General features: G+C 49.0%; 1 protein-coding gene across 2 annotated transcripts; it reads right to left on the reverse strand.

The window, feature by feature from the left end:
• Nucleotides 1-461: 461 nt before the first annotated feature.
• On the reverse strand, nucleotides 462-26,760 carry Ehd3 (EH-domain containing 3). 2 transcript variants are annotated; one of them, XR_015621680.1, is made up of 7 exons: nucleotides 26,139-26,748; nucleotides 15,488-15,664; nucleotides 10,961-11,058; nucleotides 3,878-4,290; nucleotides 3,228-3,392; nucleotides 1,505-2,666; nucleotides 462-1,462 (listed from the first exon to the last, which is right to left on the reverse strand). XR_015621680.1 is itself a non-coding variant. In NM_138890.3 (6 exons), the coding sequence occupies exons 1-6, from the start codon at nucleotides 26,363-26,365 to the stop codon at nucleotides 2,139-2,141; spliced, it is 1,608 nt and encodes a 535-aa protein (NP_620245.2). In that variant the 5' UTR covers nucleotides 26,366-26,760; the 3' UTR covers nucleotides 2,035-2,138. The 2 variants fall into 2 exon arrangements, 1 of the variants encoding a protein (NP_620245.2); NM_138890.3 differs by lacking the exon at nucleotides 462-1,462 and having other exon boundaries at nucleotides 2,035-2,666; nucleotides 26,139-26,760.

A 26,760-nucleotide genomic window follows, 5' to 3' on the forward strand; every position in this document is an offset into this window, starting at 1 on the left:
GCAAGATGGGGAGACAAGGAGACAGAGAAGGGCGGGAATGTGGTATGAGCATCAGACACTGTGGCATGAGGCACACACACATCCCCTTTCTTATGAACTAAAGCAGACTTCATCTACTATTTTATCTTACTTCTGGCTCAACACAAGGCATAGAGGATCGGGTCCTCTGCTGGGTTACTTTGGGGCTGTCTTCTGAGTTCAGTCCTCTCTGTCTTGGTCTCCCTCTACTACTGACTCATGAGAAATGTAAGTTTGATGAAGTGAACAGCTCCACTCCATAAAGGCAGGAAGCAGTGGTCATTGTGACTTCATGTAAGCTGGCCATTAGGTAAGATCACCAATCCAGCAGAAGGTGCTGCGTTCATGACCTTTGAGTGGATGAGCCACTGTCTTCCAAGTTGCCACTAGGCGTGCTATGTCAGAATCTAGTGCTATGCAACGATGCTCAGTCGCCAAAAGAATACCAAAGGGTAAATATGTTGTATTAACATGAATCCTAATGACAATTATAAGCACATCGTAGATACACAGAACAGTCTCTATTGTCTGAACATAGATACAAAATAAGTTATACTTGCTTTGTTTTCTATCACAGTAGGAGTGCAGCAGACAGCTACTGTGTCAGTGGCCATGGACCAAGCCAGGAGGAAGATGGAGGGCACTGAGCACAAGGAGAATTTTTGCCAACGACACCAGTGTCTCTGGAACACTGTAGAGAACAAGGTTCCAGTCCTCTCAAGATGGCCTTCTGTGAATTAGCATGGAGTCCTGCTTTGTAAAAGCCTGTGGCTGAATTCGAGCTGGGATGTTTTAGGTTACTAAATGGGAGGCTGAGCAGGAATAGGCACAGACAACATCTAGCAGGCCAGCCCACTCTCCTCATGGCTTGGTTGTACTTCTGTGATGTTGTGAACATGAGGAGCAGGCCAGAAGGCACAGTTTCCTTCTACAAGGTAACAGATGGCCAGATTGATGGCCCACCCAAGGCTGGTGAGCCTCCCTCCCTTGCCTGGATGCTCTGGAAGGCTGTGTGAGAGGTTCTGTGTTCAGACTGTCCTGTGCTTTGTCACCAGGTAGCAATACTGGGATCTTTCATCCATGACAGAACGGGGACAAATAGAAGGGTCTCAAATTCTGGATTTGAACCTTCTCTCCCTGTGAGTTCCAGTTTGGGGAGGTACCCCAAACTACTGAGTCCTGCAATGACAGGAAGGAAGCACACTTGCCTAGGACATTCATGAAGGTCACAGGGACTAAAACATATAAAGTGCCTCGCCCTGCTCCTGCCACACAGGAATGGCTTGGTATGTATAAAGAAACTGAGCATCCAGAGATGCTAGGCTGGGGCGGGGAGCGGGGTGGGCAATAAACCCATGAGCTGCACATGCCCTGTTCATGAACACCATAGGGCAGCTTCCTTGTGCTTTCCTATCAAATTGTTCTTTCTCTCTTCTTCTTCTTCCTAGGTAAGCGCTCTACCACTGAGCTAAATCCCCAGCCCCACTCTTTCTCTCTTCTGATTTGGGAGTCTTTGACACAAAGCGGCAGGCAGTATTTAAGGTCCAAGTTTACTGAGGAAGACAGAGAGTCTTAGGTTTAGAGAACCACAGAGAACATAGGCCAGTGTCTTTTCAAGTGTGGGTGCAGTGCCCTATGGAGGTTTCTCAGTTTGAACATCCCCACTTAGCTTCTCCTTTCCCTCCCAGCTCCCAGCCCCTGAGTAAATTTCTACTTAGGAAGCCACAGAGGAAAAATAAAAGCATAGAAAATAAAGCGAATTGTCTATTCCACAAAAAGCCTTTCCCATCTGCTCAGGGCCTAGATGTGAAGGCACTGGGGAGAGGGTGGGTGGGCCATCTGTGTTAATTGCCTCATGTCTTTGGGGGAATGGGAGGGAGATGGAGAGAAAGTTTGGACACAGGCCTATATCCTAAGACAGAGGAGGTAAAGCGCCCTTCCTCCAACCCTGGGGACTTGGAGAGGTACTCAAACAAAGACAAACCCTTCTCATTTATAGTGTGACTGTCAAGTCGTGTGTGTGTGTGTGTGTGTGTGTGTGTGTGTGTGTGTGTGTGTGTGTGTGGTCATCACGTCTATCCTCTCTTTTGACACTGTCTGTCTGAAGCTGCCTGGCTCTCTCACTCCGCTACTTTCCTCTTAGATGGAGGGAGGAGATGGGCAGGCAGCTCACTGGGCAGCTCATGCCCCTCTAGCTTGACTTTGATAAGGTGGTTGGCCAGGGCAAACTCCTCATCATCCAACATGCCATCCTTGTCAATGTCGGCTAGCTTCCAGATCTTCCCCAGGACGCTGTTGGGCAACTTGGAGCGCACCATCTCCTTTTTGGCATTGGCGCCCGTAATCTTGCCATCCACCGGGGATAAGGTGTAGAAGATTTCATCATACATAGGCTTGTCCCGGGCCACCACCCACTCGGCATCATCAATGCCCTCCCCAGCTCCCTCTCCATAGCCATGCCCAAAGGGCCCTTGGAGGGTTCCCTCAAATGCTCCGCCCTTCACCATCTGAACAGGCCGCTGGGTCTCTTCCTGGCGTACCAGCACCATGAGCTGGGCAATGTCATGGGCCAGCATGTCATCAACCACTTCTAGCAGCTTGCTCTTCAGTGGTTGGAATTTGCTGAAGTCCTGGGCCTGCAGCTGATCCTGGGAAGAGAAAGAAAAGGGAATCCAGTGGAAGGAGATGTTCATATCAGGGAAGGTATCTCCTATTAAAGATAGAATCCTTGCCCAATTATCTTTCTAATGAAAGTAGTTAGGCCAATGGGCTGCACCAGGGGAGGGGAGCAAGGACTGGATGGGCTAAGGATAGGTCTTTTATGAAGGAGCAGAACAAGAGCTGGGGACAGGGAACAAAGTCAACTAGGGTTGGTTTGTGTCACAGACTGTTCCTAGGGAGTTCAGAGGTTAACCTAAGCACTTAAAGGTGCATTATCCTAGAGATGGTGGAGACGTTGAACATCTAGCCTTTACTAGGGCTTCACTATGTAAGGGCTTCAGTGTCATCAAACACACCTGTGCCCTAGGGGACAACTGGCTGTTTCTGTCCAGTTTGGCTATGGCATTTGCTGTGAGTGATTGTGTCTAATGCCACCTCCTTGCCTTATGACTCTGGCTTCTCCCAGGAGCTCTGTCAGCCCCTTCATTCTCTGGCAGTCAGCTAACAAGATGTTTTCTTACAGCCATAGGGTCCCTGACCCTCATTACCTGCATCCTCTTCAGGTTGGGGAAGTCCCCAGGGGAGATCTGGTGTTCTCGCTCAATCCGGCCATAGATCTCAGCCAGGTTGTTCACCAGCTCTTTCTTTTTGGTGTCCTTCCCAAACACTGAGGGCATCTCCTTTTTTAGGGAGCTGATGATATAGGCATGGACCTGACAAAGAAGGACAGAGGACAACCTCAGCAGAAGCCTGAACTGGCCCTTCAAGTCCCTCCTCCTGACCCTGCTTCTGAAGCATTTCTTTCATCTAGCACATTACCGGGCTAGCCTGGTGAGACTATCGAGAGGGAAGGTCACGGTGGAGGGGGTGAGAACATTGCTGTTGTAGACACAGACAATGGCAGTTTCTGAATACTAAGGTATCTGGTAAAGTGACAAGGGCTTTCAGACTCTGTTTCTCTTCATCTTCCCCCAGCCCATTCAGTTTATAAATGTAGAAAACAGCACTGAGAAACTACAAAAGCACGGACCTCCTGGGGATCACCGAGGGAGCCATGGAGCCAAGCTCCAAACTGGCCATCTGATCCAGAGCCAGCAGCCATAACCACCCACACTCTCCTATCTAAGGGACCTCAGTTCTCACAACTGATTTCTCCTTTAGAACCTGTCTACATTGCATTTACTTGTGGCAGGGTTACCTTGGCCAGCCGGGCTCTCTTGATGAGATCATTGAGCTTTCGAAGAGCAGCATTACGGGGTAGACTCTGAATGTCTTTGAACAAGTCTTGCTCTTCAGCTTCAAAGAGCTTCCTGTTGTCAGGAATGAGGAGAGGGTGGGACCAGAAGGAGCCAATGTAGACCCGGATCACCTCTGGTGTGTTCACAATCTTCCCCAGGGACCACATGAGGGCCCCATACACCCGCATCAGCTGCTGGGTCTCAATCTGGTCAGCCTTGTTCAACACCACTCGCATCTTGTCCTCGTGGTTCTTGAGGGCCTTGATGACTTCTGAGAACTCATCAGAGATGTCAAGCTTGTGGGCGTCAAAGAGCAGGATGATTCGGTCCACCCGCTCAGCAAACCATTCGAGGACAGCAGCAAAATCATACCCTGTGGTGGATTGACAGTCAGTGGGTGGAGCTTTAGGGCATGGAAGTATAATGAAGGGGCCAATGTAAGATAACACAGTCTTGAAAATTGCCTTTGTGTCCAGATTCTGGTTCCTCCCATTGGACCGTTTGAGCAAATTACTGTGTGTGTGTGTGTGTGTGTGTGTGTGTGTGTGTGTGTGTGTGTGTGTGTGTGTGTGTTTGCAGTCCTAGGAATCAAAGGGCCTCATGCATGCTATCCAACTGTTCTTCCACTGAGTTACATGCCCAGACCTTCTTGGCCATCTATAAAATGGTCACTAGAAAGTATTTGGCTAGTAGGATGATGGAGACACTCAGGAAATGCTGGACTCTGTTACAGCATCACTACTCTCATAAAGACTGGCCACTATCTATATATCTTATTGAAGTTAGGGGACAGGGATCACGATGGGAACAGAATTCTGGACATTATTTTCATGCTGATATTTTGAAATTGGGTCTTACTGTCTTGCAGTAGCCCACACTGGCCTTGAACTTTCTCTATAGGCAAGTTTAGCCTTGAACTTGAGATCCTCCTGCCTTTACCCTCCAAAGCGCTGAGGTTCCAGGTGTGCATTATCATGACCCATTTGGATACCTGTTATGAATTTGAACAAAGACCCAGAAATTCTTCACAAGGTACAGGCAACAAACCAGAAGATGCAGGTTACTGATACATGTTCAGACCATGCCCATCTCTGGTCGGGAAGAAGTCTGAGTTCTCGGTACAGACTCAAGTGACTTATTCTCCTATAGTTCACAAGATCGCTTCCTTCCTCAACTGCTGCAGCCCCACCCAAATTCCCAACTCCTATCCTGTATGGGAGTCCTTCCTGAGGATGTGACTGGACCTCTGGCACCTGGTTACCAGCATTGAGCTACTTCAAATCCAGCTGGTTCCAGGAAATCTAGAACTCCTGCTCCGCTCAATGCCAAGCAACTGTGGGTCTGGGAGAGGGAGACAGTTTGGTTATGCAGTGGTCTCCAAAGGACTCCTATTGGGGGCTTGGTGTCAGCTGGTAGGCTTTTGGGAAATGAATGGATCATGAGGGCTCTGAAATAACCACTGGATTAACTCCTTCGTGGATTCATAATACCAAGGGCATTACTGGGAGATAGGTGGAAACCGGCAGACAGGGGTTATGTGGAGGAAGGGTTCACGGAGGTGGGTGAGTGGTGGGCAACCTTGGAAAAACAGACTTTTATTCCAAGCTCGTCTTTTTCTCCATTCTGGCCCTTAAAAGGTTAGCAACACTGCTCTGCCATGTTCCAATAACTTGCTTGATGTTCTGTTCTTACCAAAGCCCAGAAACAGTGAAGCCAAGAGGCCATGAACCATGAAACAGACCTGACCATCCCTCCTTTTAAGTTATTAGCCTTAGATGCTTGTTACAGTGATGAAAAGCCAACCACAGAGGGAGAGGCTACCCCTGGAACTCACCTAATAGACAACGCTGGCTGCCCAGGAAGCCCCAGGGGTCCACCTGTCTCAGCTTCCTCAGCGCCAGCATTGTAAGGGGACACATGTGCTTCTAAGTCCAGCTTTTATTATATGGACTGTGGGGCTTAAACTCAGGTCTTCATGTTTGCATGACAAACGCATTACAAACTGAGCTGGGTCTTCCTAACGGTGTTTACCCATTACCCTCCTAATTTAAGGAACTCTCCCCATAGCCTCAGCCTGAGCAAGCCTGCCTTATGCTTCTCCATCTCTCCTGCACCCAGGGCACGGGGGGGAGGGGGGGGCGCTCCATCAGCATATGCTGCTCACGATTGACATATAATCTTGTTCTGTCTTTTACATCTAGGAAACACTGAACAGGTCACCTCTGGACCTTTAGTCTTCCAGTCTCTAAATCCAGACCCACAAGTGCTTTGGCCCCAGGGTTGCGATGATCAAATCTAAGAGGAGTGGCTGACACCACTTACTTATGACCTTGGTCAAATGCCCAGTCCCTTCATAAAGAACTTCTTGGTGTGTTCCCACAGGACGGAGCTTGCTTGGCGTGTCTGTGTCCCTCTCTGTAGGCTCACTGGCCTGGGTAGGCTCCCTGTGGTTTCTGCTTAGTTTATTAATTTGATATGCTGGGCAATAGAATCCCCTTGCTAATCCTTGGTCTCTGCTTCTGGGATGGATGACCTTTGAACTTCCTTTCTTGGTTTACAGTTCCCGGCTTCCAGGCCCAGAGGTGTGAGGACAGGGGGTGCAGTAATGTGGAAGTGAGACACAAGGGGAGAGGAATGCTGAAGGCCGCTGCCACTGGGGCCTTAGGTTTGCCTACAGGAAGCCTGCTGGGGTCTGCGGACAAACAAACCTTTCCTATGAGCAATGAGGCCTCCCATCAATCCTCCTACTTTTGCAAACTCTGCAAACTCTGGTAAGCTGCTATCAAATGACAAGTGGTGAGGAGCCTCCTCTGAGGTGTGTGGCTGTGAAGACAGTGAGTGAATCTGAAGCCCTGACTCTGCAAGCTCCCCGGAGCCTCACCCTCCAGGGCTCCTGGCTACTCCAGGGTGTGTGACCTTGAGGATGAATTGTTAAATTGCTTCCATAGCCTGGACTTATGTGCATGCCCAGAAATAAAGGCGCGGGAAAGGCAAACACTGGATACAGTCAGGAGAGGAGCACAGGGGTACCCTTCCCATTTGTTTTCTGAATGGCCTCCTGCAAGTCTGACCGTCTTTGACTTGGCTGTAAAACTGTGAATTGTTACAACTGGCTGGATGCAGAGCTCATGATGTAGCCAGGGAAAGCATACCTGACCACAGGAGGAGAGAGAGCTCAGTCTGAATGGAGACTGCAAACCATGTACAGCGTGCCCAAGGTGACCGTCAGATGGCGATTTCCCTTTATCTCAGGAAGGGCTCTGAGACTCTGGGTAACTATGCCTGAATACATGCAACAGCTTACGGTCTCTGAATTGTAGATCAGGGGGTGGAGGACAGACTACAGAAGTGGACCTTCCTGGATTCTCTCTGGAATGACTGCTGGCACCCAGGGATCCAGTGGATAGGCTCCGGGCCAGCGTCTGGGAAGCCTGTGGGGATGTGCGGTCCCCGCCCTCAGGCTCCAGGGGCCGGGAAGAAAGCATTTCTAATTAATGCCAGGCAGGAGGAAATCAATGAGACAAACTCAATAAGGCAGGGCCACTCCTTAATCGCCCAGCACTCCCCTCGCTGTCTGACGTACAGTGTGTCATTCTTTGCATTTTCAGTTTCAAAACTGACCTCAGTGGATGCTTGCAGCTCCCCATCACCCAGGGTGAACAGGATGCTTGTGGTGGCCATGTAGCATATCCCGTGAAAACCCGTTACCCTCTAGAGATGTTTTTAAAGAGAGAGAGGTGCAGAGGCATGCAGTACCAAAAGTGAGGGAAGGGCTCGGCTGACAATGGGGAGCAATGCAGCAGACTCGTCACGGGCTTCCAGACGGCCCCAGTAAGGCAACAAGACGTTTGGAGGGTGTCAGGGTTCAGCTGCTCTTTGACAGCACATGAATGCCCACACGTACATGGGTTTACCAGCTGGTCTTCTGAGGAACCCCAGGAGCCCTTAAATGCTCAGGGGTAAGCTATAAGGAATAACACACACCCTCAGAGTCTCAAGAGGGAACTTGGAGTTGAGAAGCTTGTCCCCCATTCCTCCCTGGTCTTCCCAACAGGTTACGGTAACATGCCAAAAGCCAAGGACTGGGGCTCAGGAGCCCAGGGCTCCCATTCCAATCGTGTCACCCGCCCTGAGCCTGCTGAGCGCTTGGACCAGGAGTTTCCGTCTGTGTACAGGGGTACACGTTCTCATCCCAGACTGAGGTGACTTTCCCAGAGTGGGGCTGTGCAGGGATTCAGTCTGAGGCCCGGTCGGGAAATGTGGCTTCCAGGTGAAAAGGTATGAAGCCTTCCGGATCCTTCTGAGCTCCCCCATTACTGCATCCTTGCTCCTTTCCAGTAATGAGCCAGGGCCAGCCACATCCTGCCCTTTCCAGGAACAGCTTTCTGCCTGCCTTTCCTGCTTACTCCAGAGCCTTTTCTTCCAGACCTGAGTGCCAGCCCCCAAATGTCATACACTCGGTTTCTCTATAGACATACACCCCTGCCCCCACCACTCCCCGAGCCTGGACAGAAGGCTACCTGGAAGCAAGGACCACACTTTGTTTGGCATTGGCCTGGAGCAGAAGGCCCACCCCTATAATGCCTAAGGTCCTTCCTAGGAGCCTCAAGGAGCAGCTTCCTTTTCAGGATGGCCAGGGGTTGGGCAGTCTAGATCAAGGTCTTTGTGCTGACTTGACTCCAATCCTTGTGCTAAGCCACAAGCCCTGAGCCGGCAGTGGTGTGGTGAGGGGACTAATTTCAGGCTCTGCTAATCTTTTCCTTCAGCTATAGCCCTCATGCAAGGCTCGGTCAGCAAGAATATGTGAGGAGGCCTGGCCCATCTGGGCTTGAGGAAGGTAGGAAGTACCAAATCTACTGTGGCCAACCCCAGGGGTGAAGGACGTCTTGGCAGTCAACTTTAGATCTGTGTAGTATATACTTGTGTCGTGTGTGGGTGTCAGGAGGTGTATAGCATGCATGTGGGGGAATGGAGGGGATGGGCATATGTGTTAAGTATGTGTGGGTAATGGGGCCTGGAGTGGTAGGAACTGAGATTCTGGCTTTTTGGCAACCATGAAGAAGAATGGGAGAGATTGTATATCCAGGCACTGTTCCTGATTCAAGTCCCATCACCACCATCACCACTACCACTACCACCACCATCACTACCATCACCACCATCGCTATCACCACCACCACCACCTGCATCACTGGGATATCTGATGTCCTCCCTGATTCTGGTCTTCTCAGGGTGCTATAGTCAGCACTGTTGCAGGCTGGTGGCTGCCCCACCCAGTTCCTGTTTGTCTCAAAGGCTGCTTTTGCCAGCAGCATCATCAGTCGGGGACTCAGGACCACAGAGAACACCTGGCATAGTCATCGTTTTGCTTGGAGACGAGAAGAGCCTGATGTTTTATCAGTTTTCAGAGGGAGGGTATGGAAACAGCCAGGAACACCAGTGCCCTGTGTGTGCAGAGTGGCCACTGAGGTTTGAGGACGGGCGGGAGAGAATGCAGAGGAATGGAGCAGGGTGGGAACGGAGGAAGACAGGGGTCCCTGGAGACAGGGCTGCTTTATGTATCTGCACAGGCACAAACACAAGGGTGGCAAATCACATAGTCTACCCTGGACTCCTGTAACACGAAGCTCTGGATAGCAGCTAAGGAGGGAAGAAGGGAGCCCATTGTGAGCCAGTCCCTGAACTAAACAGGAAGGCCCTAATATGCATTTCCCTGTGACTTCTGGGGCTTTGTCTGTCCACAACTCTGAACTGCTAGTGTGGCGCTCCTGGACCCTTACAGGCTGTCATCTCCAGACTTCCTGGCCAGCCATGCTGTGCTGGTCTCGCAGGTGCATGGGATGTACTCTCCCCTCCCCACAGCCTGAGGTCTGACCTCTCCCAGGGTTCCCAAGCAAGCTGCAGACTACCCTGTGAGCCTGTAAATCCCTTTAGGCCTAGATTCAGACCCAGGGTGAGTGTAGACAGATTGCTTCTCATTCCATCAGAGCCCATAGTTATAGGCCAAGGGACTGGGCTTCCCGGACCCCGTGACAAGTCACCAATTACAGGAACTGGGAATCTGTGAGGAGGAACCTGGGAGCCTGGGAGATGCCCTCCCGACTCAAATGCTTCCTTCTTCCCAGGTTTTACCTCCCAGGACGGAGGGAGTTTTTGCTCAGACATTTCATGATACTCTACTTCCAACACGGTTTTAAAATGGCAGCTCTAGGAGGGTCTGCCTAGGGATCACCTAGAGAAGGCTATTTTCCAGAGGGCCTTGCCAGCAGTCTCTCCAACTGTTTGTGCTCACACACACCCACTGTATGACCCCAAAGATCTGAGCAGAGGAAGCAGGGCAGCTCAAAGAGGGATGAGAGAGAGAAGCCCAGAGCCTTCCCGGAGCCAAAGGCCTGCACTGCTCACCCTCAAGGGTCTAGATTCATGGATCGTATAGACAGTTACTCCATGTCTGAGGACAAGGATGTGTGGGAGTGAGTGGGTGTTGACTTGTACAGGCCACACCCTTGCAGAAAGGCTTCATGAACCGTGCTGTGATGATAAGATAGATGGATTAGACCTCTGTCAGTTAGAAGTCAGGGAGCACACCGGGCAAGGCACATGCCGCAAGGAGGCACGTGTAACCTGAGGTCAACTCAGGAGAGAGCCCTGGCTACTTCCCAGAGAAAATAGCCAGTCCAAGGCTGACCCTTCCCGGAGGCTGGCTTCTGAGTGCTGATTTGGCCCCAGTCCAGGCTGCCAGCATGAGCTTTGGGGAAAGAGCGTCCCGACTAATTTTGTTGCTAAAGACACAAAGCAATGTGTGGAAAGGATAGGGCAGCTGGACACTGGGGCACGGACCCATAAACCTAACCAAGTACTTAAGAGGTAGAGGCAGGAAGATCAGGGATTCAAGGCCAGCCCCCGCTACATAAGACTCTGTCTCAAAACTCCGAAATCCAAAGCTGAAAGGACAACGGGCTACTTAGAGAGACACAGCAGCTATGGCGGGAGAAGCCAGGAGTGGGAGGCTGGAGCTAACGGCCGCCAGGAATGTTACTTACCTCGGCTGATCCTCTGTTTCTCACCAGAGAGGATCCCCGGTGTGTCGATGACACTGATACTTTCTAGAACAGCGTTGGGCAGCTGCGCACACACAAACCTGCACAGATGGTGAGAAGAAAGCTGCGGTAAGCCACTGAGGCACCTCATTGGCTCAGCCTCAGGGGTTTAATCACTGGACTTTCTCATGGGCTGCAGGGTCCCAGGCCCCTAAGATGTGGGCCTGTTAGGTATGATAGCTGACCCCGGGAGTCAGTCAAAGTTTTCTTGTCACTTGCTACATCCTGTTTTGGAGAGTTTTGTATCCAGGGTGCTTGGTCAAATGTTGGCTGGCCAATAGGGCTACTCTACAGTGACAGCCCATCCCCCCATGTCTGTCCAAAGCCTTGGCTTAATGCTTGTGGCCCCAGGTTATTAATGGTCCTTGGCCAGCCTGGGAGCTTCGCTGAGCTTGGCTGGCTCTGATGGTCAGTGAGAACTCTACCTCCGGTGCACACTGTTTTCAAATCCCGAGGTCTGCATATAGTTAGGGTATAGGAACCCCGCTCTGACTTGGTGCTTGGTGGACATCCCAGTGTATATCCTGCATGTGCTGTTATCTGCAAGCCCACACGAGACCAATCTGCAGTGTACCTGGAGATCTGTTCTTTGAGGAATCTCCAACGTGATCCTGAGGCAACCCGGACACATACCCTGAACCCCTGGTGTCAAGATCCCCACGAAACAGCAATTTTTATCCTTGCCCCTGGTGAAGGCAAAGATGCTATCCGTGTGTGGCGATAAAAAACCAGGGTGCAGAGGGGCCAGCACCTCAAAGTCAGAGAAAGTTTGTCAGAACCCAGGCAGAAAGATGGCTTTGAGGGAGGACTTCCTGGGGGAGGCAGCATTGAGGCTGGTCTTGAGGGATGGGCCACGCTTCCTTCCCAGGAGTGTGTTATCTGGGCATCTAAAGGCCCAGCTCAGCCAGACAGTGCCCTAGGATGGCTGTCTAGCCCTACTCAGGAGGAACAGGGATGCGTACTGATAACATGTGAAACAGATTCTCCTTGGCACAGGGAAGGTGACCAGGAATCTATGGCTAGACCAAGACAGATGAGTGGTCACCACTGGCAGGCCCCAGGTGGCCCTACCAGTCACTGTCTTAGTGTGAGTGCACAGTACCTCCCCCCACCCCCACCCCAGAGAGCTAGTTATAGAGCCTGACACTGAGATGGTTTTTTTTTCATCCTTCTCTGCTTGTGTTCTTTCACTTTCCTCTTCCTGGAATGCTCTCTGTTCACCCACCCAGGGTCATTCCATGTCAAATGCTAGCTTTTCCACATAGCCCCTCAGGACTCCTCTGCCTGATTGGGAGGCATCTTCTAGTAGGTGCTGGTGGACTCAGTCCTTCTCTTGCTGGACTTAGCCAAGCTGCTGCCTCCAAGGCCTAGAGTCTCCTGCAATAAAACACGCACTCCACCCTCTGGCACTGGCACTGTGCCTTAAGACAGATACCCTGCTTTCTTGTCTCCAATCTTTCTTCACCAGAGCAGCACTGTACAGGACCCTGTGGCCACAAGCCCTGAAGCAGGACCTCACCTGTGTCTGCTTCTCCAGGCTAAACACCTCAATCACCAGAAGCACAGATTGGAAGAGAGAAGGCAAGGCACGGCCTCCCGTGTGTGTCCTCCCCCTCCCCCTAACAACAGTCTCACATATCTGCTCGTTATAAATTGCTTTCAGAACCTTTTAATCTATGTTCTTCTATGGTTTAAGAAAGAAATCAGTACAGTGAGACAGACAACGAAACGGTGTCTTCTCTCATCCTTCTCCCCCTCAGTTCCTAATGTGAAATTGAGGCAAGAACAGTTACCCGCTCTCTATACACATTTCCTCTCTCCGGTTCCTTTATACATTTGCAGGAAGAGAACAGGGCCTGGAGTTTTTGCAATTTGCATTTTGCCATCTCATGGATGAAGAAAGCAATACTGAAGAAGTTTGTGCATTGTTATACAGACTTCACACACACACACACACACACACACACACACACACACACACCCACACTCACACACACACACATACACACACATACATACACACATACATATACACACACATACACACACATACACACACAAACACACACACATACATATATGCACATACACGCATACACACATACACACACATACATACACATACATACACACACATACACACACATACACACACATACATACACACACACACACACACACACACACACACACACACACACACTTCCTTGGTTTCAAAAAGGGTTAGTGGAACCTGGTGGGCTTGGTTAATGACACAAAGGCACTCCTCTGTCAGGAATGTGCTGGCTCCTATGTTAATTACACAAATCTGCTATCGTAACTGACCATATGCCATTACATTCAGATACTATTATCATCACATGCAGTTATCCTGAAGGGAGGCTAACCACTAGCCTTGCCCTCCATCTCTTTTGATGACTGACTCTGTGTACCCCCAGTTCTTCTCCTCCCTCACTTAGAAGTCAGCTCCTCTTTGACTCAGAAGAATGAGGCTACTTAGCTGACTCACAGACACTCATTATTGCAAACTGAGGCATTCAAAATGGAGTGCATCATGTCTCCCACCCCGGATGCCTCAGTCACACCTCCTGACTCATTCTTTTACATCATCTTCCCTCAACGCACAACTATTTTGTGTTTAATATCCAATGTGCCTCTCTTCGCCTTTCCCTGGATCTGGCCTTCCTCACTCAGCTCCAGGTAGTAGGGACTCCAAGTCTCAAGGACGCCGACCCAGTGCACCACCGTACTGACCATCTCGATTCAGTTTTGCTGATTCAACCTTCTTTTCTAGGAAGCCAGCCACGCCCACCTCCTGAGGGTCCCTCCCCAGTGATTTTTCTTGTCCCCCTGGCTCTGTTTTGGAATCATGTCCCAACGCTTGGCATTCCATACTATTTACCAGGCCACCTGTCCCTTCTTGTCTCAGAGTATTATGGGTTGCAAACCACTAATAGGAAAGTTTACAGAACAAAAGACACTGGAAATGTCTCTGGATAATAAGCTTCAATTTCTAAAGATGAATATGGCACCAGTAGATACCCATTTCTCTCACTGAATAATTAGGAAATCAGTTTAAAGATTATTTTTTAAAAAGTTTAAGTATGTGTTGATATGTGTGTCTATGTTGGGGTATGTACACATGAGTACAATGCCTATGAAAGGCAGAAGGCAGTGCTGGATCCCCTACAGTAAGCAGCCAGAGGGTGGTGCTATAAAGAGAATTTAGATCCTCTGCTCTTAACTGCTGAGCCATCTCTCCAGCCCAGGAATCAAATTTAAAAACAAAAAAGTGAAAAATCCACACAGTAACTAACCATCCCTCCACAATCTAATGTTTCTGTTAGTTACTATGCCCTAGACATGAAGTGCCTTCTGTTCAGTATTCCTCAAAGATATTATTACCATCCTATATTAGACCCAAGCAAAGCGAGACACAGAGAAGGGTGGTCACTTGTCCAAAAGCCACAGTTCAACCTGGGATCTGTGTCCAGGATCGTCTGAAGCTAAACCCCAGAGTCTATTTTCATTTGAAGTATCTCCAGTGAGAAAAACAGAAGCTTGAAATTGAATGCAAGGTGCATGTAAGTTGGATTAATCATATTAACAGCTATATCCAGGGGATGTGTCCACATCCAGTTGAGTACAGTTTAATATGAAGGCCAGATTAGCTTGTCCAGCACTCACCAGAGCAGCACTTCTCAATTTGTGGGTCACAACCCCTTTGGGGGTTGAACCACCCTTTCACAGGTGTAGCCTAAGAACATCTAACAGCAGACAAATATTTGCATTACAATGTCTAACAATAGCAAAATTTAGTTATGAAATAGTAACAAAATATTTTTATGGTTGGGGGTCACCACACCATGAGGAAGTGTATTAAAGGGTCACAGCATCAGGAAGGTTGAGAACCACTGCTCTGGGCTTTCTCCACTCAAAGTCTCACGATTACCTTGGTATTTTCAGGCCTGAGCTTGCCCTAGGGGAAGGGAGGTGACTTCCCGAGGGCACACAGGAGCTTAAGAGAACTATTGCTCAAACTCAAGGCTTCTTCTTTAAGACCAGTATTCTCTCCAAGTAGAACACTCAGGAACAAGAAGGAACCTTCTGTTGCTTCCTTCTGCTTGGACAAATAATCCCAGGTATGGTGTCAGCAAATGTTGGGAACCATGTAACTTCCTTTAATGCTTTTTATCAGGGTAGATCAGGGTAGGGCAGGGTAGGTCCATTAGATCCAGGACTGTCAAATCTTTCCTTGGTCTTTAATCAGGTGGTAGCAGCCCAGCATTTACTGCTGTGAAGTCCCATGCCATGATGGCTGACTCAGTTACACTCAGGTACCAGTCAAGAAGCTGGTACGGAAAAGACACAATGTCTCCCAGGACCACGCCCCTCTCCTTTTACCCCCCTGTGCACCAAAAATAAGCCAAGAGACCACCCAGCAGCGCACCCCCACCCCACCTGACTCACCTGTTCAAGAAGGCATTGCCGAAGGCGTTGAGCTTTCTGAAGGGTTTCTTCGGATCCACCACCAGGGCGTTCCCAGGGATGATCCCCTCCACATCTCCCTGCATCACTGCTATGAAGGAATCAGTGGTTGGCTCAGGCCCAATCCTCATGCCTGGAAAATCCTGTTCCAGCAGGTACCTGCAGGAAGGAGCGGAGACAAGTAGGCATGGTGCTCATACGAGCCCCTGTTTGTCTACTACACAGCTGGTCATGCATGGGTCACGGGAGAAGGGCAGCGCCAGAGCAACCACTGAGCCGAGGAAGTAGAAGTTTAGCTGAACTTCACATACTCAGGTTTCTTGATCCTCTCCCTGCCCTAACTCAGGTTTGGGCCATGAAATAACCCACGGACTGAAGCTGGTTCCTAACTCCAGTATTGCAGACTTCACAAATCAAAGTAACCAGCTGAAATTTCCATACACAGGCACATAATTAGACAATCCCGGGGCTCTTCTGGCTTCCTAGGGATCATTTGTTATACATGCGACCAGTTCTTTAATATAAAAAGTGTCTGTGTGATATAATGAAACAGCAGCATAAAGGATAAACTATGGAAAACGAGTCCTAACTCACCCTAGAGTTTGGTTCCTCTGTCCAGTCTTTGTTCTTTGCGTTCTGTAGCCTTCTAGAAATATTCCATGAATACATGTGCTATAGGCTTTGTGCTTAGGCACACTTGCACACAGGTGACTGGAGGTTTTTCTTACTATACTCGTATTTATTTATTGTGTGTGTTATAGTTTTATTTAGGATATGTGTGTGTGTGTGTGTGTGTGTGTGTGTGTGTACTATACATGTTGATGTGCCAGTGCCATCATGCCTATCTGAAAATCAGAGGATATTTTAATAAGTTGCTTTAATAAGAAGCTTTCTTCTTCCACTGTGAGTCCTGGAGATTGTACTCAGTCATCAGGCTTGGTGGCCGGAGTCCTTACCCACTGAGCCATCTCACTATCCCTAAATGAAGTTTTTAAGCAGTTTATACCTTCCCTTCTTGTCATTACTCAATTGATGGAAGCTTCTAGCATAAGATTATATTCAAGACATCTTGTGCTGTACTTGCACAAGACACATTCTCTCTTGCATCCTTAGGCACCGGGCAGTTTGATCACCAACATTTCAGTTCATGGTGAGGTTGTTGGTTTGAGATATTAACTGTGTGTTGTTTTTTAAGTGTTTGGTTTTTTTTATCTCTGTACCTGAAGTGGAGTAAATCAAATTTTATCTTTTATCTTTTATTTTCTATTGCACCTGACACCTGTGTGCACGCGCGTGAACACACACACACACACACACACACACACACACACACACACATCCTGTCCCCAGCTTTAGTCTTAGTAACCACAGAGGATGTTGTGCAGCCCATGAGTAGGAATTTACATACTCTACAGCGGTTATGCTGATAATAGCCATGATGGATTTTGTTTTATGCTTAACACATTTGAGAGACAGCAAACCAGACTACTTTACCCTTGTTATGCAGAATTCCATGATATGAATTATAACATTTTAAGTGAAATTCCTATTGATATCTGGTGGCAGATTCTATTGTTTAGAAGGGAGAAAAATGGTGGTACAGGAATTGATGCATTATTTCGGCGAAAGAAGGGAAGGAGGGGACAAATGGTTGCCTATTTTTACGGGGTGGTTTTTAACCTGCTCACTTTCTACCTCTGGAAACTGATTCTGCTCATGCATGGCCCCAGGCAGGCCCCTTCCCTGCTCTGAACCTCGTGGTCTGTTTCACTAGGAGACTGGCCAGTGTGATCTTCAGAGTTTCTTCTGTTTCCTGGGCTTCCAGGAATGGACTTCTGAACAGTATCATCTGCAGCCACTTATTTTCATCCCTGGTGACGGCACTCCTGAGGGGGCAGGAGGATGGCGGCTTCTGAAACTCTGACAGTGTCATGGCATGACAGGTACCTCTCTGCTCTTCTTGCCTGGGTAGTGAGCACTCAAGGCCTCCTGCCTCCCCAACTCTGTTACCCCTTGTGAAGGCCAAGAGAAAGGAAGCAAGCTTAGCCAGGGAGCAGTTACTAAGGACAAGGGACAGCAGAGCCCTTTAGGATCTTGGGACAAGTTTGGACTCAGACAGTGGGAGCTGGACTGAGTAACACTGCATGGATCTGCCCTGAGGTAGGACTGGCCAGACGGAGGACAGCCCCAGAGCATCCTCTCTGGCACTACAGCATGCTGCTTGAGAAACACAAACCTACACGTGAGGGCTCAGGAACAATGGGAACCACAGAGGCCTAGCTTCCTTAGTACTGGCTACGTAGTCAAGACCCTTGAGGAGCATCAGCTGATGGATTCAGGGCTCTACTCAGATGGTTCTAACCTGCTTGGTCAAGACCTTAGCAATGCTACTCTTTATAGGGCTCCCACCTGATTCCACTAGAGTGGGTTCCATATTAACCCTGCCGTTTTCTTAAAACAAACAAAACAACAAAAAACCTGCTGATATATAATAGCAAGTCTGAGTGTTACATTTTATTCTGAAAGTCTGGACATGCTGTCTCTTGTTCCCGGTAGTGGTGCTTGAGGCAGGCACTGAGGAAGCTGAAAGCACATGGCTTCCTCAAGTAAGAGGTCTGGAACCCATGCCCCCAGCAGGGAGACATTGGTGCCGCTCTTCCCCCACCTTTGAGTCCTCTGAGAAATCACCTCCTATAAAGCTGACCAAGGTCTAGGCAAGGACCGCACAGCTCTGGGACTAGAGGTCCAGCCTCCCTGGCTCAAGTTTCGGCTCCCTTGCCATCCTTAGCCTCTATAGGGTGGGCAACATCCAAGGAGGCCTGCTGGGTTTCCTCTGGGTCCCGGCAGGCTATCTGTGCCTCCAGGAAGCATGTGGAGCTGTACTCGATTCCATGTTTCCTGAGCTGGGTTGCTATGGACTCCGTTCCCAAGGAGCCCGTGGAGCAGCTGCAGTAGCCTCAACCCCAGAGGAAGCTGTTGATCTGCTTAGAGACTAACTCTACAGCAGCAGTGTGGGGGAACCTTTTATGTCTTGGGTTGCCTTGGGAATCTCCTCAAACCTCTACCCTCCCAGTCCAGCGACTAGGAGGAGCATTAAGGAAGGATTTCTCCCAGTCAGAACATTGTTTTGAGAGCTTGTGCTGGAGCTGGGATCAGAAAAACAAAGCCACACGTAGGACTATGGTTTCTGCTCGCTTGGCAAACTTTTCCCTTGGGAGCTTCCTGAGTGAGACAGGCCCACTGGCTCTCAGACTATGAGGAGTATGCCCTTTAGAAGGCACTTATTGCAAACACCATGGCCTCGGCACCTCCCCCCACCACGTAGGGCATCATCATTGGGCTTACTTCTTTCCTGTGTGCCAAACATTGTTCTAAATGTTCCATGCCCATCTCATCTCATATTCATATCCACTGGGCTAATAGTGTGATGATCTTCCTTGTGGAATGTACCTAGGACAGGGGTTCTCAACCTTCCTATGCTGTGACCCTTTAAGACATGTTACGTACAAACAGGTAGGTGTACGACTCCCTTCATGTTGTGGTGACCTCCCAACCATAAAATTATTTTTGTTGCTGTTCATAACTGTAATTTTGCTACTGTTATGAATCACAATGTAAACATCTGCGTTTTCTGATGGTCTTAGGCGACCCCTGCGAAAGGGTTTCTCAACCCCCAAAGGGGTCCCGATCCACAGGTTGAGAACTGCTGACCTAGGGAGTAACTCCACCTTATAGACTCTTCTGGGAGTTAAATCAGTGACACGTGTACCCGTGTGGAGCATCTTTTCTCATTTTAAAGGGGAAAAGACCAAAGTTACTTTGCCTAAATGTGTACGTAAGTTACAGAGAACCTGGGATCTGAGCCTGGCACTTGGATTTAAGAACCCATGCCTTTCCTCACCATAGCCACAACCTATGCCTCCTCCAGGAAATGCAGCTGCCTCTGGGGACAGGCCAAAAAATGATGCCCCTCGCCCCCCATGTGGAACTAGAAGAGAAAAGTGATATAAGCCCCAAAAGTATATAATTTGGCAAGAAGCTAGTTAGAGCTAGGGCCTGGGGCAAAGGGGAGGCACTGGGATCCACAAATGTGGGAACACATGTCTCCAGAAACTCAACTTCTGGTTGCACACTTCATCTCAGTGACCACAGGTGTGTGCATATACATACCTATGTATATGTGTACGTATATAATGTACATGCATATGCTCTTGCTATCAGACGACAGGAGAAGGTCTTGACCCTGTGGTTCTGAAAAGGACACTGAGAAACAGTAAGGGCAGATTCCCTGTGATAATCTGTGTGCTGATTTGGGACAGTCGATGTTGGCTGCTCAGTCCGATGCAGATCCATAGAGGAGGTGTGGCAGAGTGTGGATGGGGTTGGCTGAACTAAAGGGATGGAAAGAACCGTTCTGAGGCAGCCTCAAAAATGCCCAGAATGAATGAGGCCACAGCAGCAATGAGCTAATGTTCTTTAGAAGGCTTCTCAGATTCCGGCTTTGGAAGACATGCTGTACTCAGCGGATGAACAAAGGGTGACACAGCCCAGCCTAACAGGTCAGCTTCCTGGGGAGTTGTGGAGCCACTGCCTGAGGTGGCTGGGCCAAGGGCTCTAGGCTGGGTCTGCTGACTTCTTGTACTCACGGGACCTAAAACTTGACCACGTTCGAGTCTAGGGAAACCCAGAGACTAAAGAGGCCAACGGTATACCCAGAGGCTACAGTCGGGCCATGCAGGAACTGGACGGGATAAATTCTCAGAGACATTTGGGTATGGGTTGTGGCACCGGGGGCCTCTCAAACAAAGCCACCACTGTATCCAGAAAGGAAAATCTATTGAGGAATCTCATGCACTACTTCTTTAGAGGGTGTGGGACAGATCGCCTCTGTTGCCGGGCGAAAACATTCCCACAGCTGTGTAAAAAGAAGAAAAGTTAATTCAAGCCTGGGTGGGACCAGCTGAGACAGGAACGCATGAAGTGAGGAGGGACAGAACACTCCTTACATTGTGTTTATGTTTCTTCTGTTTTGAACTTCCTCCCACGTAGTCGACCTTACCTGCACCGCGACACGACAGTGTTAATTCAGGTTTTGCAGTGGAGTCAGGTGAATCACGGCACGTTCAAGTTCAGGGTCAAAATTCGAGGTCCCATAACGCTGCAAGGATTTTGGTTGTCTCCCGTCCCTTGCCATCCAATGCAAAATAAATAAAGGCTAAACCATAAAATATGTGTGGGGAAACTCAACACAAATCTGATTTCCACCCTCCACGAGGGTGATTTTTCTTCATATGCTTCTTAACTAGAAATTATTTCATAACATTTTCCTCACTTTTTATGCCCTGCTTAGTTGGCAATTTAAGCATGTGGTCTGCTTTCCTGATGACCTAAGTATGCAGGGTATGGCATAGAGCCCAAGAGTCTCAACTGGGCCTGTCTCCCAAGCACCCATCTCCCCAGCAAGGAGGCCCGGGCTTTGAGCAGCTGCTGGGTTTAACCCCAGACAGGGAAGGCTGAGGACCTGCAAATACTGTTGCTGGGGGCTCTGGGTTAGGTGGCCCAAGTCATCTGAAGAATCTGTTGTTGTCTTGAGTGGGACCACAACTCTACCAACAACGTGGTCCAGAACAAGCTGCTCAAAAGCACAGCAGGGCCAGCAAGATGGCCCAGGGGGTAAAGGTGGCTGTTGCCAACTCCGACAGCCTGAGTTTCATCTCTAGCATGGTAGAAGCCGTCCTCTGACCTCTGCACACAGGACATACACATACACACAGGCGAGCAAGCATGGACACACACAGTAAATAAATACCCAAGTAACTGAACGTTTTTAAAAGAACAGCCTCCGCCTCCCTGGCTGATAAACAGGGAAACACCTGGTTTCTAACTATGACAGCTAAAACCTTAAACGGTTTGAGGTAATACACAAGAGTTTTGAGAAAGCAAGGCCCGTAGCAGACTTTCCCCACAATGACACAAACAATAATTAGAGAAAATGAACCCTTCGGGGTTGACGGCAGGTAGTTGACACATTCCCATTTCGTCTCTAAACCCAGGTCAGATGTGTCCTCTGTGAAGCCTCAACAGATTCATGCCCCACCTCACCCACAAACCCACAGACTCTGCCCTCTCTCCTGTAACAGGATCTCAGTGTTTCCCCTGCAAGCAGTTCAAGCACGTTCGGAAATACAACTGTCCCGTCTTTATGTTAGCCGTCTATATCTTTTGAGTATCTCAGCCATGGGTCCTTCTACTTTAAAATAAGGTCAGGATAAATCTTGCCCCATTACTCTGACTTAGTTTTCGGGAGAGAATAACATATACACGGAGACACAAAGCAGATGGAAAACTGTAGCTAGGTTAAGAAGTCAGCTCTACACCCAAGGAAAACTGGCCATGGTGCCTTGGGCGAGGATGCTCTGCTATGGGGGAGAAGCACTTGTAGCAGAACAGTTTAGAGCTGGGATTGGCTGGCCTTAGCATTCCCTTGCTGGCTCAACCCCATGCAAGCCTGCCCATCTGGGACACTACTTAGTCCAGCACCACGTCCCTCCTCTGCCCTGCTGTAGTATAGTGGGGCAGCATGCCTTCGCCTTCACCAAGCTGTGGTGATACAGGAAGAAGGCTGCCCCCTACCTCCTGAGGGTCATCCTTAGCTAGAAAGAGGGAAGGGATTGATACCCACCGTCCCATTGGTACCTGGAACTAAACGGTGCCAATTGGCTCCGAACTCTGTTCTTACGAAGTGGTTACTAGGATTCATAAATTATGGATAAGGAAACAAGACCAGAGAGAAATAGAGGTGTAACCTCCCTTGTCAGCCCCTTGGCTAAAAACTAGGGGAGCCAGGTTCTATTGACCGAGCCTGGGTTAAGACCTCTGTCCCACAGCCAATGGGAATGGTATGCAAACCTTTCTCCACTGTTTCTCTACTGACTTCTAAATGCCTGGCTTCAAGGTGATTCCTCAACTGGACCTGAGGCAGGCAGATACTCTAGTCTGAAGCTTTTTGCTCCCTTCAGTAACCAATGAGCCTTGGATAAAGGCAACTGAATATATCCAGCTTCACTTTGAACCCAACAGATTAGGACCATAGATAATAAAGGAACAGCATCCACTGACTCCGGATAGCAGAGCCCTGAAGTGGTGGAGGTACTGATGTAGGCAGAGTTAAGTCCACAGAGGAGTGGGTTTCCCTAGGATGGTGAACTCTCTGCCTTTGGTCTCCATGAAAATCATCTTTCATGAGGTAATCACATATTGAAGCCCAGGATAAGGTCTGGGCTCCCAGTCTTGGGACCCCATCCCTAGCCACCCTGGGATAACCGATGGAGCAAACACAGGAAAAACCACCTCAGTCACCTTTGGTGGAGGCTGCAGAGTCCTAGAAGAAATGTGAACAGTTCAAAGAGCCAGCTAATGTGGGCTCACTTTGGAACACCCAGCATCCCAGTGGTCCAAGGCTTACTACAGAAGAGGCCCAAGATCAACCCAGACATTCCGGTAGGGGCTCTGAACCTCAGACCTCTCCCCTTCAGCCCAGGCAAAGACCCAGCAGACCACAGTAGCAGCTGGTACCTGGACTAGCGCCTGCCTACCTCTACTTCCTCTTTCCTGTCTGTCAGAAGACAGAGGAGGCCCAGAAAATAAATAGCAAGAAAGGGTGGCCAGGAGTCCAACAGGTCCAAAGAAGGAGGGGTTTAAAGCTTCAGGCCAGCAAGAGAAAGAGCAGAGGTGGAAGGAGGCCACCAGGGACACCGAGCTACTGTGTGTGCTCCAAAAAGACAGACTGTGTTGGAGGGAGCAACCCACAGACCAATTTATTGTTTATTTTATTACTCTGGGTTTGCTGGGCCTTAAGCCAGGGAAGTTATTTCAGGCAGAGATCATAGCACGTCAATTAGTTATTAGAAGAATGTCCTTTCTGTGTGTTCTTCCCAGGACAAGAAATAGATTTCATGGCAAACACACAGAGCTGAAAGTGGACGGACACTCAGGAGACAAAAAGCCAATGACAAGGGACTCAAGGGGTGAATCCTTCCCAGACTCAGGCCTCAGACAGAGATGAGAAGGCTTCTGAGAGCCAGGCAAGGGTGCACACACTCAGGGGAAGGTGATAGTTGTGCACACTACCGCCTTGGAAGGCAATTCCAGAACGTGACTCAATAGAGAAACTTTTTTTTAAAAGATTAAATAAAGTAACCTTTGACTTTCTTTTCCCCCTGGCTTCTTGTAATCTCTGGAAAAAAAACAAAAAACAAAACAAAAAAAAAAAAAACAAAAAAAAAACCAAGACCAATCTGTGGAAAAGACGCTATTCAGGGGAAACTTGCAGCAGCAAACAAATCAGGAACCTTCAGAAACACTCAAAAGAAGCAGCTAATTAAGGAACAGACTGCATCTATCTCAAGTGGAATATTATACAGCTGATAAAATGGTGGTTATGTGAGGCATATTCACACTATAACTATAACCGAAAAACTAGCATATGAGATGACATTCGTGGGATGACCTCAACATAGTGTAAGACAGCTCTAAGGACAGAAAAGGTAAACCTATTATCTTAAATGTTTTTTTTCCTGAGTTATAGATTATGGGCGGCTTTGTTTCTTTCTCAAGTTAATTCTTTTCTTCACTTTCTAATAATAAATGAAACTGTTAGATTTAATGAGAAGAGAGAAAAATGTGCAGCTTGGTTTGGGGAAAACCCCTGTATTACAGTCTTCCTTGCCTTGATAGTTGACTCTCTCGACTCTTGCCCTCTCTCTAGAGGGGAAACTGCGTTGGGTGCGTGAGCTAAATTCAGTTATTGTTATGAGCAGGAAGTGCCCCTTGGCCTAGGAGGATAAGAAAAAAGAGGGAGCTGCCTCCCTCAGATAAGGGCTAACGTGAGGTACCTCACTCTGCCAATTCTTTAGATCTAGTAACAGCCTGTGGTGACTCAGGCAAAACCCAGAGGGCATCCCACACAGAGGCACTTAAACCCTTCTGCTGCTCAGGGACCCAGCTCTTAAAACACACTCACCTTTCTTGCCCTCCCATTTTGCAAGATGGCTGCTGGGAACTCCCCAGAACTTAGTCCCTGGAGATGCTCAGGCACAGAAGCTACCAAAGTGCTTCTGCTGGGGGAAGGAGATGTTCCAGCAACTTAATGTCCTCAGGGTCTTGACCAAGGATGACCAGAGAGCCAGGGCAGGCTGTGTGAAGCCAAGAACAGTGTGCAGATTGCCCACACATCCCACGAGGCATAAACCCAGTAGGGTGGAGAGCAGCGATAAAAGGAGCGTGTGTGCACAACTGAGGTATCTCTGAAGCACATTTGGCACCAACTGGCGTTTAAAAAAATTAAGGGCTGACCTTGAATCTAAGATTCTCCTTCTGTATTCCCAGCTAAATGCACTCAACACTAAACTTAGGGTCTACGTGTAATTTCCTAAAGAGAGCTCTACAGTTCTCATTATTTTCTTTTTTTAAGAAAAGCAATTTAGGTTTTTAAAAATAAAGTAAAAAAAAAGATTTATCTCTCATGTTTAAAACATATTAAAGTTGATAAGCCACGACCCCCAGGTCCCCACGTCAGAAACCATTTGGCCTTGCAAAGCTGTGGGTCAAGCTGACCCACCCAAGACTGTCCACTCCACAAAGACAAATGACTTGGAGCTCTGTTCAGATAGGACAGGTTAGCATGGTACACACACAACTCCCAGAAGCTTAGCACTGGAGACATGAGAAACTGGAAATGAGTCACCAGGCTGTCAACTCTGCTGCTGTCCTTACCAAGCAAAGCACATGGCTTTGTACACCACCGACGCCAACCCACAAATATGAGGACCGTTGGTTTCAAACCGTCTGCATGTAGGTAGCCTTGATTCTGGGAGGGTACTGCACCTGTAAGAGTGTGACTCTCAATGCATAGGGCCATAAGCAACCAACCCTTGGAATATGTGTACCCCTCAACCTTTGAAAAAGGCAGCCTGGCCTTACAGATTGCATACACTGAAGATGGAGAGAGGCCTGTTCTTCAGAGACACGGATATTTCTGACTCTCTCTGAATGCTTGCAGCCCCCAATTTCTATCATTCAATGGATAACGTCACAGGCACTTAGCTAACATTTTCACACACACACCTAGGGCTGCATTCATCCCTGAGGCTCTAAAACATCGCTTACCCTCCTGTCAACTCTATCTCATCTGCAAAGTCAAGGGCCGGATGAGGCCTCTCAGCATCTCCTCTACTTCTGTGAGCTTTAATAGGATTATTGAACTATTACGATCAAAGAAGAAAATCTATTAAAAGTATCCTGCTTCTCTTCTCTCAGAACAGACCTAAAAGCGCTGTCAGAGAGAAGGAAGAATGATAAAGAACGAGTGACCCCAGGGTCTCCAGTTCACCCCCCATTCCCAGGCCTGCGACCATGAGAACAACTAACTCAGCTGCAAAGGTAAACCAGACAACAGGGAGGATTCTTAAGTTGAATGCTTCAAAATGACCAGGGCTAAGGACATCATGTAGGACTCAATGGGGTACTTGGCAGCAGGGTCAAGTTTTGAGGCCTCCCACAGGGATTTCTTCAGAACCCTTAATGGAAGACTTTTCACGTAACCCAGAAGGCTCAGCACCCAGATGCGGCTCACCTGATGAAGGTGGTCTTGCCAGTAGAGTATTGGCCCACCAACAGGACCATGGGCTTGTTGTCGAAATCAGCATCCTCCAAGGCCGGCGAGTGGAACTCGTGGAAGCGGTAATACTCTTCCAGAGGCAGCAGCTTGGTCTTGTAGAGTTTCTTGAGCCCCTCGCTCACGGTCTGGAAGACCTCAGGGTCCTTCTTGCGGCGATCATCGTTACCCAGCCAGCTGAACATTGTGGCAGCTGGAAGAAGGCTCCCGGGAGTGGCACCCGCCTAGCTCGAACCACGCCGCCACAGCTGCCTTACCAGAGCTCGGGGCTCAGATACACCATGGCCGGGGCTGCCCCAGCTGCTGGATCCAGTCCAGCCCCAGCTTCATCCACAGCGGGGTTGGGGAAGAGGATGCTGCGGATCGTGTCAGGAGAACTGCAACCTTGGAAATTAAAGACGAACCTGCCGGGAAGCCGAAGCATGAGTTCTGGGTCTCCCCAGTTAGGTGGCTAAAGGATTCTGGAGCCCCGCTGCTGCGGTGTCCAGGCTGCTGGGAGTAGGTGGAGGCGCACACAGCTCCGCATCCGCAGCAGCATCCCGCCGCCCCCGGCGCTCGTTTAAATGCTAGACGTGCAGGA

This window comes from Rattus norvegicus, chromosome 6 (genome assembly GCF_021556685.1).
Source record: "Rattus norvegicus strain SHRSP/BbbUtx chromosome 6, alternate assembly SHRSP_T2T, whole genome shotgun sequence".
NCBI lineage: Eukaryota > Metazoa > Chordata > Mammalia > Rodentia > Muridae > Rattus > Rattus norvegicus.